Source organism: Myxocyprinus asiaticus, chromosome 30, assembly GCF_019703515.2.
Source record: "Myxocyprinus asiaticus isolate MX2 ecotype Aquarium Trade chromosome 30, UBuf_Myxa_2, whole genome shotgun sequence".
NCBI lineage: Eukaryota > Metazoa > Chordata > Actinopteri > Cypriniformes > Catostomidae > Myxocyprinus > Myxocyprinus asiaticus.
The window spans coordinates 34,512,274-34,530,236 of record NC_059373.1 but is presented as its reverse complement, the minus strand read 5'-3'; the positions used below and the strand labels follow the sequence as shown (position 1 = coordinate 34,530,236).

At 36.5% G+C, this 17,963-nt stretch overlaps 1 protein-coding gene across 3 annotated transcripts in view; it reads left to right on the top strand.

Moving 5' to 3' along the window:
- The first annotated feature begins 2,101 nt into the window (after positions 1 to 2,101).
- The window catches only part of LOC127420944 (collagen alpha-1(XXVIII) chain-like), a 32,877-nt gene continuing 17,015 nt past the window's right edge, over positions 2,102 to 17,963 (top strand). Inside the window, exons 1-19 of one of the 3 annotated variants that reach the window (XM_051663596.1) lie at positions 2,102 to 2,296; positions 3,613 to 3,752; positions 4,295 to 4,860; positions 6,996 to 7,016; positions 7,152 to 7,211; positions 9,059 to 9,112; positions 9,213 to 9,257; positions 9,380 to 9,406; positions 9,662 to 9,706; positions 9,794 to 9,838; positions 14,766 to 14,819; positions 14,905 to 14,973; positions 15,833 to 15,901; positions 16,082 to 16,150; positions 16,263 to 16,331; positions 16,428 to 16,496; positions 16,617 to 16,685; positions 16,822 to 16,890; positions 17,887 to 17,958. In XM_051663596.1, the coding sequence (XP_051519556.1) occupies positions 3,632 to 3,752; positions 4,295 to 4,860; positions 6,996 to 7,016; positions 7,152 to 7,211; positions 9,059 to 9,112; positions 9,213 to 9,257; positions 9,380 to 9,406; positions 9,662 to 9,706; positions 9,794 to 9,838; positions 14,766 to 14,819; positions 14,905 to 14,973; positions 15,833 to 15,901; positions 16,082 to 16,150; positions 16,263 to 16,331; positions 16,428 to 16,496; positions 16,617 to 16,685; positions 16,822 to 16,890; positions 17,887 to 17,958 (1,593 nt within the window). In that variant the 5' untranslated portion in view covers positions 2,102 to 2,296; positions 3,613 to 3,631. Of the gene's footprint in view, positions 2,297 to 3,582; positions 3,753 to 4,294; positions 4,861 to 6,995; positions 7,017 to 7,151; positions 7,212 to 9,058; positions 9,113 to 9,212; positions 9,258 to 9,379; positions 9,407 to 9,661; positions 9,707 to 9,793; positions 9,839 to 14,765; positions 14,820 to 14,904; positions 14,974 to 15,832; positions 15,902 to 16,081; positions 16,151 to 16,262; positions 16,332 to 16,427; positions 16,497 to 16,616; positions 16,686 to 16,821; positions 16,891 to 17,886; positions 17,959 to 17,963 lie in introns of all 3 variants that reach the window. The other 2 variants (XM_051663595.1, XM_051663597.1) reach the window with 2 other exon arrangements.

Genomic DNA, 17,963 nt, shown 5'->3' with positions numbered 1-17,963 from the left:
AGAGTTCAAATAATCTGTATAGCTGCCAGGTGCCAATGAAGACATCAGCTTGACTTATTGCTGAAGATGATGAAGGAACACAACATGCTGACCGAATGCATTTTATGCACTTCATAATGTGTGTATCTGCCATTTAGGAGCATGTTTAATACTGGTTGATCTACAAGCAGTTTGCACTAAATATTTTCCTGCAGCATCAGATCTTTCAACTCTTTGGATGTACTCATTGCCTCAGGAAGGGTTCTCCATATCACCTTCTGACATGTTTTACAAATCACCCAAGCACTATGGGTTCAAGAAACTTTTCATACCCTGTAGTCGTTACTTTAAGTTCCCAGGCTGTTAAACTGTCTTTTAGCACTGCACAGCGCAATTATATGTAGCACTTTAGTCACATATCATCGTGCATGTTTTTTTTATATGCTGAACACTTAAATTAGTAAAGTTTAATGGCTTGAAGCTCATTCTGCGGTTGGTTCTTGTGCACGTGCTTTGGGGCAGAGTAATTAAAAAAGATTCTCCATCATTTTTTTTTTCTTGTCATGAGTCCTTGATGTGCCCTGGGCAGAAGATTTACTTGGAATTTACTTAAATTTGGTGCCTTCAAAACAGAGATAAGAGCATTAAAAAAAAAAAATTAAAAAAAAAGAATTAATCTTAAACAGCAAAAAGAAACTATCAAGTACTTTTCAACTTGTCAAACTCAAGAAACAATTAGTATATAAAATTAACGTCACATTATTCAACAGAATCAGCAGAGATGGGCACATCATGTATATCAGTAAATATACATTTTGAGGTATTGTAATACCATTCTACAGTATAATCCAGAATGAATATCAAATTTAGAAGAACAAGTGCATTGGCCCATTTGATCAGATTTAAAATCCAGTGACAGTTTAGAGTAATGATTTAAGTTGCTTTATTAACCAAATAGTATGACTGGAGTCAAACTTTTCACCTTTAACCTGAACATTGTCCTTATCAGGATAAAATATTAAGGATGTAAATATTGTAGACTTGCTACATATATCACTTGCATCAGTTGTCAACTTATTGATGACTTAGTTCTGCAAGTGACATCTTAAGTGCATTTTAAAAAAATGACTTGTGACATCACATTGTCAAAATAGTACACGTGTAATGCGATCTGATCTGATATTTTACTAATTGAGGCACGGCTTTGATTTTACTCCAGCAAGATGTTGATGGTATTTTGTTATAGGTTTGTTGTTGTTTTACATTGAAAAGGAAAATCTATTTATTAGACCAATAATAAATGACATACTTTTTTTTCCTAACCATTAATACCAATAATAACTAGTTGATTGCTGTTGCTGTAATTTTCCATTGACTGCTGTTCTCTGAGTCTTCCTCCCTGAAAGTCATTTTGAGTGCCTCATTACTCTGTCAAATTTTAAAAGTTTATGATATCTATATTCTACATTTTATAGTGAAGACATTAAAACCATGAAATTGCACAAATGGATGGATAGGAATTATGTAGTGACCAAAATACATCAATAAATAAGTAAATAAATCCGATCCTTCTATTTCTGGATAGAAACAAATACATAAACAACATTCTGTGTTTTTGTAAATATATTAATATGTAAGCACAATTTAAGATACTTTAATAAAGCATTAAGCAAAAGCGTGTGTGACAACCTTGAATAAACGTTTTTTTTTTTTTATTTTGGAAAAAGATCACATCATTTTTAGGTGAGAGAAGGCTTCTGTTTGTAAAAGGGGCATACATTTTATAGCTTGAGGACACAGAAAAATCCAGTTTAGACCTGCAGATTTCTCTGAGGATATTCCCGTGCCATCTGCCCTTGATAAAGTCTTATAAATGTAAGTAATACAGCAACTACTATTTCTGTAATATAATATACTGTAATTTAAGACACATTTCTTTTTTCTTTTCATACACACCACTGTGTCTGTGATCTGATAAGAGAGGCGTGATTTTCAGGGATACGAGAATCAACTCAGGAATCAACCCTGTCAAAATAATTGCCCTCCCTGCCTACAGACAAAAGGGGGGTTAACTCTGTAACTCCCAGGGCTGTCAGGGACACTGACACATTGAGCACTGAGGGAGTAGAGAGAGAATATTTCTTCATTATTCAGAGACTATATACCTGGACTCAATGAAACTTTGGTTATTCTGCCTCTAGCCCTCTCATATTGAAATATCACAAATGATGAGGATGTAATTGGACTCCAGTGATTTGTTTGGATTATTGATGAGTGGATTATAAAGGAGACAGACAGAATAGCTGTGAACATTTTGGTAAGGCTTAAGTGACCACCATAAAAAGTTCATTAGTGGCTTTGATTTGTAAATAACATGTTGACATCCTTAACTCATAGTGAAAAAAAGTTGTTAATGTACACTACTACTACTCATTTGTCCTGTGTTAGTTCCTGCATAGTTACCTATTAAGTATGAAACTGCATTCTAAAGTGTTACCAAAATATGTTCAGAACTTTTACACAGAGAGTCAGATAGAATTTAATGTGATTTTCTTTTTTCCCCTTTTTTATTAGACTGTTTTAATGCTAATATGGTGCTGTGTATAAAGTTTCAATGATACTTTTTTCCCCCTATTTTTTATTAAATAACAGTTATAGTTACTGTTGTAAAATTATAAATTAATATGGGATCTCCTTTAACCTATGTTTGAAGCTTTCAGAATCTGATGGTGTTAGCTAATACCACTTTTTCCACTCTTTTATTATAGAAACAAGAACTGTTGTAACCATGGTATTTATGATATAACTGTATAAACTATGGTTACCATGGTAAACTTTTGTAAAGGCATGCATTGAAATTTGCAGCAGCACAGAAGCTACAAAAAGTATATAATTTAAGTATAAAGAAGTTTAACATTGTAAAATAAAAGGGTAAAATCATTCTAAAGCAGGTTCAGGGCAGTTGAAATGAAACTGCCTCAGGGCAGCTCACAGGAAATGTCCCTCTTGACCCCTCATCATTTCTGGAGTTAAGACGTAGATTATTAGATGTAGAACCTTGGGCCAGCTTAAATTGAATTGTAACAATCGGTATAATTGGTTGATGGAAAATCTAACTGCATAATTAATCACTTCAATTAAAATGAAAATTACTCAAAATATTCAGAAAATTGGTAGAGGATAATAGTCCAAACAGTAGTGGAGATGGTGTGGATGAAAACATATCTATGATTTGCCCAGGAATACTGATTTTATTTCGAGAGCTGCATCTATGATATTTCTGCAATGCTATAATAGCGGAGCTGTCTGTCAGTATGAACTTACATGTTCTTCCTAATAGGGCCTGAAAACAAATGCATTATTTTTGTCAAATTTTCCAAATGTTTTATGGAGAATGATGAAAAGAACAGTGTAAAAAAATTAAAATGCCCAGCTGTTACCTTAATGATCCATTTCTACTGCGCAATCCGACCCTTATAAAAGTACTTTTGTTGGTGTAACCTTGTATTCGGGTTGATTCTGTCATGATAAATATATTTTGTTTTTACTTATAAAAACAGTTAATATACTGTATATGCTCATTGTTTTTTTGTTTTTTTACAGTGCATAACATGTTTTGTCTGTAGGTGGGAGGTGTGAATGATAAGTAAGGATGCAGTGTGGTGCGATGCTGTGCCTTGTGTTACTGATGCTGTCCTGTAGAGTGAGAAGCCAGAACAGGAGAAAAAACAGGCAGAAACCTGACAACAATGGTATACAAAATGAAGTCAAAAGTACGCAAACTTTCTCCCAATCTCTTTAACCCTCCTGTTATGTTTGTGTCTTTTTTTACCCATTTAAGAGTTAAACAGCAAAAAAACGTAATTTCTCTTAATTCTGCATTTGGTCAAAATGACTTTGGATTCTCCTCTACAATTAATAAATTAATGAGTAATTTGATTTTCTAATTTATTTTTTTATGATAATTGTTTTAAATTTATGCAATGCAGACCAGTTCCAAGTATCGAAGATTTCTTGATCCCTAGATATGTGTGGGGACCTTTTCAATGGGAAGCCTGTGTGATTTTTGTTAATTTTTGATGTTTGGTGGACATTTATATCCTGAAATACAACCTCGATTCTTCTATGTTCATAAACCATGGTTCTGTATTAGTTTCTACCAGATGCAATGTGAAAGCTTTTCCAATTATCAGCTTTTTTCACTCAAAATGAAGGGTTTACTGTACATCTACTGTAAAAAAAAAAAAAAAAAAAAGTTGCTAGAAATGATCTCCAAAACGTTTAATGTACAAATTCTATTCTCCTTCAATTTCAGCTCTCTTTTGTCCTGTGGAGGTGGCTTTCTTGGTGGACAGTTCAGAGAAGGCCAAAATGCTTTTGTTTCAGAGGCAGAGGGACTTTGTGTTACGTTTCAGCACCAGGCTGATGCAGCTGCAGGTACCGGGCTGGCGTATGCGCATGAGACTTGCTGTCCTCCAATACAGCAGCACTGTCTCTGTGGAGCATAACTTCAGAGACTGGCAGGATATAGATGTGTTCCAAAGCCGAGTGGACAGCATGGCCTACATTGGCCATGGCACCTACTCGGCTTATGCCATCTCTAACGCTACTCAGCTCTTTACCCAAGAGACAGCCGCCAGCAGCTTAAGAGCCATGCTTCTGTTGACGGATGGGGTGGACCATCCACGCAGCCCCAGTGCTGTGACTGCAGCCGCAGAGGCTAAAAGCCACAACATCCGTGTGTTTGCCATTGGGCTGTCGGGATCCATGCGTTATGAGCAGGGAAATGGTAGACTGAGGTCCATCGCCAGTGCACCACCACAGCAGCACCTGTTTAGCTTAACTGACCCACAGCTGGATGATAAGCTCTTCAGGGAACTGGTGAGTGTTTGGATTAAGGCCAGTTTTCAGCAGGATGGAGAAGACAGGGCATGTAGAGTCATTTCAATATTAAAGTCAATGAAATATTAAGAGTTGAAACAGGAAATCAGATGGGAAATAGAGTGGGACAAAACACAGATTCAAACCACGGTCGCTAGGACAACAGTACACATTCACACACCGTCTTTACTCCTCGCGCCACTGCAGCAACACCTTTTGTTTGGTTTGTCGTATATTTCTTTGCTTCCACCACGCTATTGGGGTGCAAATAGCTGCAATGTGTGGCAGATGCTACTTACACCGGAGTGTAAATAGACACTCCATTAAGATATTCTGACAAGCAGGCACAGGCACAAGTAGAACTTTAGTTCCTTAGCATTATGCCATTGGCCAAGCAGGCCAAGGCACTCCTAGCTAGCATACACTTGGTGCACATGGCTCTTCAGAGCAGCAGCAGTACACAAGTCTTGGCGGTAGATCTGCTTGTTTTGGGGGTTATGTTTTGTGTTTTGTGTTATGCTTTGTTAAGCTTGCCTGCTTTGCTGGAGGATTGAATGTATGTCTAATTGTGCAGCAGTATGTCAAACATGCTTGATACAACATGTCTTGTGTTTTTTTAAATGTGGAGCTGCAGCAGCATATCCACATACTTAACTAAGCATGTCTATGTATGTTCTAGCAGTAGCAAGTCTTTGTAATTGCTCTGCAGCAGCAGAAGCAGTGTAGCTGATCTAGTCCGACAAGACCAATAATCAATCTTTATGTCTTACCCAAAAAATTAACATGCTAAACCTTTCCGAGAGTTGTCATTACTGAAATAACATGACTAACTTCAGGCATGCAACCTTGAATGGCGCAAGCTGATATGTTCTGTTAGCCAATCAGCTCACTCACATGTGATATCAAGTCAATCAGCTCATGGTGTAAGCTGAAAGGTCCTTTGACATGTAATCGGGTAGCCAATCAACTTGCGTACTCTCTCTTTGCCTAACATTTAATTTGCTCGGTTTGCAAGTAAGCTGGTTTCACTGCAGGGCTGCAAGTTTTCTCTGAAACTCTCCACCTCCCCAGCTCCAAATGTCTAGATCTGCTACATGGGGATTGTATTTGTCTAAATTGTATTTGTCTAATCGTGCAGCAGTGTGTCATACATGCTTGATGCAGCATGGCTTGTGTTTTTCTAATTGTGTAGCAGCAGCAGCATGTCCACATGCTAACTCAGAATGTCTTTGTATGCTATGGCAGTAGCAAGTCTTCGTGCTCATTCTGCAGCAGCAGCAGCAGCAGCATAGAATATCAAGTTCTTCAAGACCAATATCCTATCAGTATGCCATACACAAATTAACATGCTAAATTTTTCAGGGAGTTGTCATGACTGAAATGCAAAACTGTCATTATCGAAACCCATAGGAAAATCCAGACTATGGAAATGCAAATTCTTGTCCTGGTTTTTGGACTACAACCTGAACAGCTCCATTTCTTTTTTCCAGACAAGTCAGGAATAGGAATACTTGCATTGAAATTCTCCACTTTCAAATTCAAAGTGTTCCAGTCAATCATGTGTCACGGTCACACACGTTCCAGATGCGATGTTATTGTTAGCTAGTTGGCTATGAGCAAATTAGCTTGCTAGTCTTGCTGGTAGCTCATTAAAAAGCTTAATAAAATAAAAAATGTAAGCATCCATTTCCCACAACCAATTCCTCTATGTTCATACATCTTCCCGTGCAGTGAAAATACTTGAAAGTTTGTGTTTACCTTTGACGTAACCCAGCCACATCTTTGAAACTAAATTAAAGCCTCCAAAATCATCTAAATCTAAAAATTCTGTCATCACTTCTCATCCTCATGTTGTTTTAGACCTGTATGGCTTTATTTTTTCTTTGATGAAAGTTAAAAAATGAACAGTGAAAGTGAATGGTGACTGAGGCTAACATTCTACCTCGGTCTACCTTTGTATTACACAAAAGTAAGAAATTCATAATTTTTGGATGAACTATTCCATTAAGTGTAAATATTTTTGGGCCCACTTTATTTTTCACATATTTTAAACAGAATCACTTGCCCTAAATATCAGTGAATACAAGGGTTGCACTTTGTGTATCAGTCTACATGTTGTCTTTTCTCTTTTACAGAGTGAATTTGCTAACACAGCTGTAAGTACAACTCATTATACATTATCATAATACATTATCATATATAAAACTGCAGGTGACTTTTTCTTAAACAGGAATGTCATATTTTTTCTCTGGGATCTTGCTGCTGATTTATCTTTTTTATTGTTGTTACAGTGCCCACAACCCAAGTCATGTCTGTGTGAGAAAGGAGAGAGGGGCCTTCCAGGAAATCCAGTGAGTTTATATCTCTAGTCAACATATATCCCTCTGTCTCAGTCAGTACACTGAGAACTATCACAAACCAGCTCATTCTAAAAACACACAGACAATTGAAATGATCAAGTTTTCTCTTGATTTGTCGTCCAAACGTTTAACACACATAAACAAATTGTACAAGCTGCCAGAACACCAGTAAACGTGCAGCCTGTACATGCAACGCAAAATCGGGCTAATGGGCACTGAATTTTTTTTCATTTAAATTTTTTTTAATTTTTTATATTTAATACCTTTTCCCAATAAAATAACACAGATTAAGGTGTTTACATGACCTTACACATTGTTGGGTAATTAAACATAATTAAACATAATTGTTGTACAATAAATACAGTAAAATACAGTATTCATATTCACAAAAGCATCAACATGAATGTGCTGTCATACATAAACTGTACATAAACTGTAACAGTACTAATATACATTTTGACCTGTCTATAGTCACTAAATAACTGTTAGCATATTATTTGGTAATGTCTAATAATAAAATTGATCAAATTTCATCAGTATATATACATACAGGATATATAGGCTTCAGAACCCAAAAACTATAAATGTTCCACTCATGGTTGACCTCACAGACACCTGCTGGTCACTATAATTTGCTCCTTACTGATCTTTATTTCATGTGATGTGGAAAAAAAATAAATGTTGTTTCAAAGATTGAGAGGAGCCTGGCCTGATCTGAGCCCATGAACAAACAAATGATCGAAACTTTGCACTCAGAGTACAAAAAATATGCACACAATGTGCTGTGTTTGAGAAAGAACTGTAAAACAGCAGTAATCCTCTCTCAGAGCTGTGTAAGATCTGACACTGTGAAACGAAGGCAGAGTGGAGCAGGTGGATTCAGAGGCGGGCAGGAGGCGGTGCATGAAAGAGTAGGAAGTGTTTCCCACACTGCAAGTGTATCAGGTGCTGAAGCCTTTGAGAGGGGCCCTGCACTCTGATGTGCTTTCAAATATACGTACGCTTTGGCCAAATGCTGCAGAGAGGGGTTAAAAATCAAGGCCAGGGAATTAGGTGGGGATAAAGAAAAAGTTTCACATCAACGCTTAATCATTCTTTCAGAAATGAGGTTTCAGGTTATGCAGAGTTCATTGAAAGCTCAACCCAACTGAGAAGTCGGTAGAGCTGAAGGTGCAATTTTCACCTTTATCAATAAATAATAATTATTCACCTACAGAGGGGTCCAAAAGTCAGAGACCATTTTCAAAAACCCTTCTATTTTGCATTATCTGCTCTCTTTCTGATTAAAAATTAAATTGCCAGCATAACAAGTTGAGTGAAAAGTTGACAAATAAATAAATAAAAAATGCATTTCAGAACTTCTTAGTGTTTCTTACTGTATGTCCCCCTTTTGCCTAAATGACGACATGCACTCGAGCTGGCATAAAAACTGATTTATCCCTGCAAGATTTAAGATAGTTCTTAAGAGCATCTTGTGAGCTTTAATGGAAGCTAGAAAACCTGACCTTTCCTACAAAGGATTTAACATGATCAATGTCACAAATTTGCTTACATTTGGTCATTGACTTGAAGTAATGCAGAATCAAATGTCCTCTTTTTATTAATCCTTTCTGTCCTGTTCTGTTCATTTCTAGGTTTAAATGAAATACGTATATATACTGTATATATACCTGGATATACAGCATGTTGTTGTTGTTGTTTCCAATGTTATCTCTTTGATCCCAGTCACGGTTAAACCAGTTCTAATTTCTCCATCCTTGTTCTTTAACATGTATTATTGAGATGCATCTGCTAATTCTGTTTTTTTTTTTTGTTGTTGTTTTTTTTTTATATATTAGGGTAAACCAGGTGATCCAGGATTTGATGGGCCTCCTGGTCTAAAAGGATCTAGAGTAAGTCTTCTTATTACGATGAACTAATTCTATGCTCTATAACCTAATTGTGTTTGGATTTTTTTTTTCTTTCTACATTTACCCTATTTTATTTATATAGGGAGAGCCAGGTTTAAATGGACGTCCAGGATTGGAGGGTATAAGGGTACTTTATCCTGTTAATCCACTTGTTATTCTACTAAAATAATTATGGAAATATTTATTTTATGTTAGGCTTATTGACTGATTGGTTTTCCGAGCAATTATGTCTCTCTGTTCTTTTTACAGGGAAGACCAGGACCTAAAGGATCAGAGGCTAGTACATTTTACTTAATTTTTTTACATTTAGTAAATTAATATTTAGGTGAAATAAATAAATAAATGCTTATGCAATATTCAAATAACTTGTGAAAAGCTCATCAGCAAATTACGGAAACCTTTTGACTCTGACTGTTGCTTACAAAACTTCAGTACAGCATGTCACAGTACACCAGAGGGATGAATGTTATAGATAATATCAGACAGAAGCCAATGAAATTGACTTTTACTGTCTCACACTCTGTTCTGTAGGGGCGGAAAGGAGAGTGTGGCACCCCGGGGATAAAAGGAGATCAAGTAGGTTTTAGGAAATTATTCTCTGAATCTGTGCTAGTGTCTGTGGCCTACAGTGTGTCATAATGTTGCTCTTCTGTATTCCCACAGGGCCCAGACGGACCTCCAGGACCACAAGGACCAAGAGGAGATCAGGTTGCCCATAAAAATATATAAAATATGAGTAGATTTACTCGTTTAATTTGGTTTTTAGATATCACGCTATACAGTGGCTTCAAAAATATGTGGACACGTAAGTCACTCATAAAAAAGTATGTATTTTTTAGACAACAGATAAATTATGCTAGACTTTCTCAGAACCAACTTTTGAATTGTACATTTTTTTTTTAGTACTGGTTTCAAGAATGCAATGATATATAGACATTTGTAAGTGTCAATTAAGTGTCCATACACTTTTGGGAGCCACTGTACAGTACACACTGTATATACAATACATTCCAAACAATAGTGCTACCTTGTTATGAATGAGAGAGTATCCATACCCCCATCACAGTGAGGAAACAACCATGTATACACAGAGATGTGCTCACAGAGTCTGATCGCTTCTCGTGTCCCTGCACCTATGGAATGTGATTCAGGGATTAAGTGCTGTCCTTACACTAATGCAGCATAGCTACAGCAGTGAATCCAGCCCTAAACTGCATTGTTCCACTCTGATGGTTTGCTTTGTCCGCCTGGATTAGTTTAAGGACAGGGGTTACTATGGCCAGCCCTCAACCTTGAATTTCTGTCCTTGTGGTTTTGGTGTGATGACAGCAGCCTCCGTTTCTGACCACATTCAGATTTAGAGAGGCTGGTTCCTGAATCCATTTCCCACACAGTCTAGTCTCTAGTAACGGGGAATCTGTCTGTCTGTTGTGTGTCCTGTGAAAACACAGTCTAATTGATGCCACAACTTGCTTTAATATCCTTGTCTGGGTACATTTCTGTGAAGCAGCTATGCTTTTTACGTTTGACCCTTACATTGTCAGTGTTAAAGCTTTCAAGGAATGTTTCGCGTTCAATACAATTTCAGCTTTATCGATTACGAGAGAAAATAATTTGGACTCCCTCCCTCAGTTTGTTAACACTTGTGTTTAATACACTTACACAAAAAAAAAAAATGTGTTAAAGCAGTTATTGTATTTTCATCCTTCTAAAAAATATGAGTTATTTGAGCTGTAAAGTCTAAATTATAATTTTTGGGGTGGGACTACTTTTCTAGGTGGATTTACTTCTGGTTATGCATTACTGATGTAATATCTGTAATTACTTTTTTCTCAACCTAAACAGTCCCTTTTCTGGTATCCTTGTGCATATTGTAAGAAAGTTCAGCCTTAAACACTGGATATAACTTATCACAAAGTTAGCAAGTAATTTCATCACACTATTCTCATGTTGAGATGTATAATGTTGAAGTCTTGTTGCTATACTGACGAAACAGTGTCTATTTTTAAGTTTATTTCAGTGCAATGCCCATAGACTTCCATTATACAGTAAGTGTATTATTGAACACATGATTTTCGCTTGATTTCTCAAACATGCTGTCGATAAAGCTTACCTTGTATTGAACTGGGATTGTCTTAACTTGTATGAGTTCTTTAACATATCTGCATAAGCACACTGTCAAAACTGTTTTCATTCATATGCTATAATAACATCTTTGCTTTCTTCCATTTAACTTGTCACTGTAAATTCTGTCATATTGATTTAGAATTTTGATTCAGAGAAAACTTGACTTTCTTCATCAGCAATTATACGTAAAGTAGCGGTGGCCGAGTGTGGCATAAAAACTAAATAAAGAAAAGAAAATTAGCAAAGAACAAAAGCTACTACTACTAAAATAAGCCACAACACTACGCAATTAAGCCACAACACAATGGAAAAGCCACAGCTCAACAGAAATAAGCTACAACACAACAAAATGAAACCATAACACTACAAAATTTCTTTTTTTTTTTTTTTCACAATTATCAGAAAATAAATTGTTATAAAATCAGGGGTGTAAAAAGTACTCAGAAATTATACTTAAGTGAAAATTTTACTCCAAGTATCTAGCCAAAAACTTGAGTGAAAGTAAAAAAGTTTTCACATTAAACTACTTAAGTTTTAAAAAAGTAACTTTTATCCTTAGCTAGAATAAAATAGTCATATTTCTCCCCCAGTGGCATTCGCAACCTGGTCAAAGAATCATGTTACAATAGCTACATTTTTGCAAAATAATTTTTATGTGGCCTGTTGTATATAACGTGGCAATTTCCTGTTGGAATGAACACTAGAGGCTCTAAAACAACAATAAATTTGATCCCCTTTCACTCAAATCACAAGTAAAATGGCAAATGATCAGTTCATAAACACTTTTTGCTCTGTTCCTCACATAATGCAATCTTATGACATATAAACAATATTACTATAGCGCATGACTCATTTTAACATTTGCATTACATAACCAACTACATTTACAAGCTTGTTTAAGTGAGATCAAATTGCACGGAAGCTCAGCTGATCAACTGCACGAGTCGACACGTGAGCCGAAAGTGTCATCGAAGCACCACAAAATGATGTGTTTGTATCAGAAACTTTGGTTTTCATGTCACATTTACTTTTTCTGACACTATCGGTTAGGTTTAGGTTTAAAGGTAGGGATGTCGGTTTTGTTGGTTTAAATCTCGATAGAACATTAACCTTAAAAACCTCATCTGTTTGGGAGAACATTTCACTCGCTTTTAGCGCCACACAGTGGACATTTCACTTCGGAACTGCCCTGAGACGTGTAATGAACCGGCTAATTTTTTTTTGGTAAAAAATTTCCACTGTCATGCAATGTTCGTTGCATGGGAGAAGGCACTCACGAATTGCGATGTCAGAGCACCCAGCCACTTGAGACATAGAGAAAGATTCAAAAATTCAAATTAAGCTTTGAAGAAAGTTAGTGATTTTGTTGGTTTTGTGAATTTGGTTTTTGTGAAGGTTGCTACCAAACCTTGCTGTTGAGCAGATGGATGATTAATATTTACTCAGATTCAATTAGATTCAATTTATTACCATTATTATCATCAGATTCAATTTATTACCATTATTATCATAATTATCATTGCTGGTTTTATAGTTATTATTATAATTAATAGTTGCCTAACAACAACAACAATAATAATTCAGCAAATAGGGAGTAGAAATTCATAGATATGATTTAAATATGAAGGCAATTGTAGAAATAAATGACATGTACACATTTAATTACAAAAGCCTTTTGTTTTTAAATATATATTTGCAACGTGAATGATCATAACTGTCGAATCTGTAGAAGTAGCAGCCTTTTCAAATAAAGTCAGTGTTTCTCACTTCGTGCTCATAGTTTTGAATGAATACATCACATTCAGTCGGGCGGTCACATACGATCTAGTCGCACAAATACAATATTTCAACATATCTGAAGCTGCCTCTGCAGATGGTCAGAACTCCACACAGCTGCCGTGCGACACTCCATTTGAAATGACTGACCTCTGGTCTGTCATCTTTCATTTGTCGGATGCAGTGTAAAGGCAGCTTCAGTTCAGTACGATGAAAGAAAATGTTCAGCAAAAATGTAAAGAGTACTTTTCAAGTTTAAATAAAATTGTAAGGAGTAAAAAGTACTATTTTTTCTTTGGAAATGTGATTAAGTAAAAGTACAAGTATTCTGTTTAAATTGCACTCAAGTAAAGTACAAATCCCCAAAAAATAATACTTAAGTATAAAACTTTACTCAATTACTTTACACCCCTGTATACAATGTATAGTAATAAAAATGCTGTACTTATTTGTCCTTAAGTGCTCCGGCCAATAACTGGTTGGGTTTCTACTCAAATTCTAATGCACATAACTTCATCAACATTTGCACGAACCTGCACCTTGCTATGAAAATGATTATGTGACGTCACTGCAGCTATTCTTGCATACAGGCAACTCTTAGAACGTGTACAGTTCCCGTGAAAATGGGCTATACGCAGGCTGTAGTTCCCGCTCAGACAGCAAAGCGCTCAGGGGGAATGCTCAGTTCCCCAGTCAACACGACTTAAAATACAGTTCTTGTAATTTTTTGTGTTGTGGCTTATTTCCGTTGTGCTGTGTCTTCATTTCATTTTGTTGTGGCTTTATTTCTTTATGTTGTGGCTTATTTCCATTGTGTTATTAGCTTTCATTTGCTTTGCTAATTTGATTGTGTTGTGTACCTCTCGGCCACTGTATAAAGTTGTCACAATAAACTTATCACTGCGGGTTGTACCTTTTATATTAATTAAACTTAAAGGGATATTAAAACAAAAAACAAATTCTCTCATCATTTTCTCACCCTCATGTCATCCCAGATTTGTATGATTTTCTTTCTTCTGCAGAAAACAACGATTTCTAAAAGAATATTTCAGCTCTGTTGGTCCTCACAATGCAAAAATGAATGGTGACCCGAAATCAGAAGGTCCAAAAAAGACATAAAGGCAGCATATAAGTAATCCATAAAACTGCAGTGGTTAAATCTATGATCTCAGAAGCGATATGATGAGTGTGTGTGAGAAACAGATCAATATTTAAGTACTTTTTTACTGTCAGGTGGCTGAATGTGAAAGTGAAAGTGTAGATTTTCGGTAAAGAGGACTTGTTTATTGATCTGTTTCTCACCCACACCTATCATATCACTTCAGAAGACATGGATTTTACAACTGGAGTCAAATGATTACTTTTATGCTGTCTTTATGTCCTTTTTGAGTACTGGTCACCATTCACTTGCATTGTGAGGACCAACAGAGCTGAAATGTTCTTCTAAAAATCTGTGTTTGTGTTATGCAGAAGAAAAAAACTCATACACATCTTGGATGGCATGAGGGTGAGTAAATAATGAGAGAATTTTTATTTTCGGATGAACTATCCCTTCAAGTGTTCAGTTCAATCGGTTGAAATATTAACAGTGGAGAGTGTTCAGCAGAAGCTTTTTCAACTATTGCATTCAGTTGATATAAGTACATATTCCATCAGTACAACTAACTCATACATCACTATGAGTACTGAAGGATATAATATGGACTAATACCTTATTGTCTGTCTGTTTTAGGGACCAAGTGGCAGCCTTGGTGACTCTGGGCCTGAAGGCCCTGTCGGACCCAAAGTAAGGACATTACATGATGCCTTGGAAATGTGATGTGATATTATGAATGGTAAACATGAAAGTCATATTCTTACCACCTTCCCAGGGTGAACGAGGACCTAGTGGACCTACAGGACCTGCGGGGGATCCAGGGGTTGGGTTTCCTGGTGTGAAGGTAATACAAATATAGGTTTTACAAATCTTTAGTTAATATGATTTCCAGATAATTTCAAAGATATTTTTTAAACCTGTGTAGTTGACTTGACATTTTTAAGCTGTGACAGCAGTTTTGTTGGTATGACATGCTATAATTCATCTAAAACCACATATTGTTATCATACATTTAGCTATTAGGGCCTGCCTCATATTCATTAAGATACCACATGCCGTATTTGTAAATCTCAGGACTATATGTGAACTTCAAAAAAAGCTAAAATGTGATTAAATCCACAATATGGAAGATTTCTTGTTTAATTTTTCTTTTGATATAACCAATACATTCAAAATAACTTATTTTTAATAAAGTGTGTTCAAAACCACATTTCTACCCTGATTCACTATGGTAAGCATACAGTAATGATTTGTCAGGGTTGTCTGGTTCAAATTGACGGGAAATTTCAGGCTTCCAACATTCATCCTTGCAGGTTCAGTTTAAATCCGTAAACAAATAAATAAAGTTCTGATGGCAGATATGCTGCTTACTTGCTCATATGGCATATTTATTGTATATATACTGTATCTTGTAGGACTTTGTTCCTGCTACAGTATTAGTGACTCTTGATATACCAGTAGCTAGTCAGATCTGCACTGATACAGTAATCAAGGGCTACCTCAAACCATCAGATTCATCTGTGCATAAGAGCAATGTCGAAGGAAAACTGAATTAAAACATAAATAAAAATAAAACAATGTACTGTCTTTTAATTTAATGTTTCGACCACAGATGTCGACAGAGAGCTCAGAATTCCTCAATGTGGTAGAAAAACTTGAAAGAAAAAGTGGTCAGTTCAAGAAAACTCTTTGTGTTTGTTAAGGGCGAGAAAGGCAGCCAAGGCAGACCTGGACCCACTGGACCTGTTGGCTTTGGAGAACCAGGAACACCTGTAAGTTTATAGTGTAGAACGGTTTGTCATTTCTGTTCACATTGAACTGAACCGATACTTCACTAACACCACTAGAGTGAGCTATACATCCTCAGTCAAGTCTTAATCAGGCAAAAAGGAGCCATCTTATCTAGTGAGTTGAATAGTATAATATACTAATGTTCAGTATCTGTTTGTTAGGGCCCACCAGGACCTCCAGGAGTTCAAGGCAACCAAGGGTTTCCAGGGGAGGGCTTACCAGGGCCAAAGGCAAGAGTTGATAATAGATGCCTCCATCCACCTCTCCTGATATGTGATTGGTTGTACAGTCACCTTTATCCTTTAACGATCAGCTTATTTGTTCATTATGCTATGGTTTCAGGGTGACAGAGGTTTTGAGGGTCCTAAGGGTGTACGTGGTCCTCCAGGCTTAGGAATCAAGGGTGACAAGGTATGGCACCTTTCCAAAAACACATGTTGCTCTTGAGTATAATCCAAATCATTGATAAGGCAGACTGCTCTAAGCGTTCATTCTTCTTTTCTGTAGGGTAACACAGGGGAACCCGGTTTGCCTGGATTAACTGGGTTTCCTGGACTTGGGATCCAGGGAGAAAAGGCAAAGCAATGTTCTTGACAAGCCATGGGCTGAACTCAAAGACTTGTATTATTTTCATAGAAAATCACAGCACAGCATTCATTGTGAAAATATTATTTGTTATGTCATATCTCACTACAGGGAGACCAGGGGCCTATAGGACCATCTGGTCCAAGAGGTCCCCCTGGAGTGGGCATGGTTGGCCCTAAGGTACACTGTGTGATTTAAATTTTGTTGTGTGAATTAGTGGTTTTGTGTTGGATTTCAAAATATCATTAGCAAGTGTTCAATGATTACTACAGTAAGTAATGTCAAGGGGCTTATAAGGTGCTGCATTTGTTCCCAGGGAGACCAGGGCTTTCCAGGTGAACCTGGACAGCAGGGTGAGAGAGGGGTTGGAGAACCAGGACCAAAGGTAGGAACAATATTATTCTGTGTTAAATACAACTTAAAGGGATAGTTCACCCAAAAATGAAAATGCCATCATCATTTACTCACCCTCATTCCATCTCAGATGTGTATGACTTTCTTTCTTCTGCAGAACACAAATTAAGGTTTTTAGAAGAATATTTCAGCTCTGTTGGTCCATACAATTCAAGTGAATGGTGACCAAGACTTTGAAGCTCCAAAAATCACATAAAGCCAGCATAAAAGTAATCCATATGAGTGGTTAAATCCATATCTTCAGAAGTGATATGATAGGTGTGGGTGAGAAACAGATCAATATTTAAGTCCATTTTTGCTTTAAATTCTTCTCCCTGTGCATGAAGAATTTAAATCACAAAAACACAAGAAGAAGTATGTGAAAGTGATCTGTTTCTCACCTTCACTTTTCATTTTGCTTCTGATTTAACCACTGGAGTGTTATGGATTACTTTTATGCTGATTTATGTGATTTTTTGAGCTTCACAATTTTGGCACCCATTCACTTGCATTGTATGGACCAAAGGAGCTGAGAAATTCTTTTAAAAATCTTCGTTTGTGTTCTGCAGAAGAAAAAAGTCATACACATCTGAGATGGAATGAGGGTGAGTAAATGATGAGAGAGTCTTCATTTTTGAGTGAAGTATTCCTTTAAGCTCTGTGGACAGCTGTTGATTACCACAGAACAACCTTCACTCGTACCTCTATTTGTTAACATCTTGCAAAAATGTCTACACACAATGGAAGTCTATGGGGCCAGCAAGTGTTCATCAGTTGCACCATAAACTTCCATTGTAAGTGCATTTCTATATATTTTTGCATTTTATTAATTGACATCATGCCAAAGTTGCTTTTGGTTACATTAACTTGAATTTAAACCATACAAAATAGCACCCACACAACTGTTACCACATTTTCAATACACACATGTCCAGTATGGTATCAGAATGTTTTATGAAGTAGTGGTTAATCGGTTTTGTGATTTTAGGGGGAGCCTGGACTAGACGGAGCGCCTGGTATTCCAGGCATTCCAGGAGAAGATGGCTCTGTGGGTCCAAAGGTAGG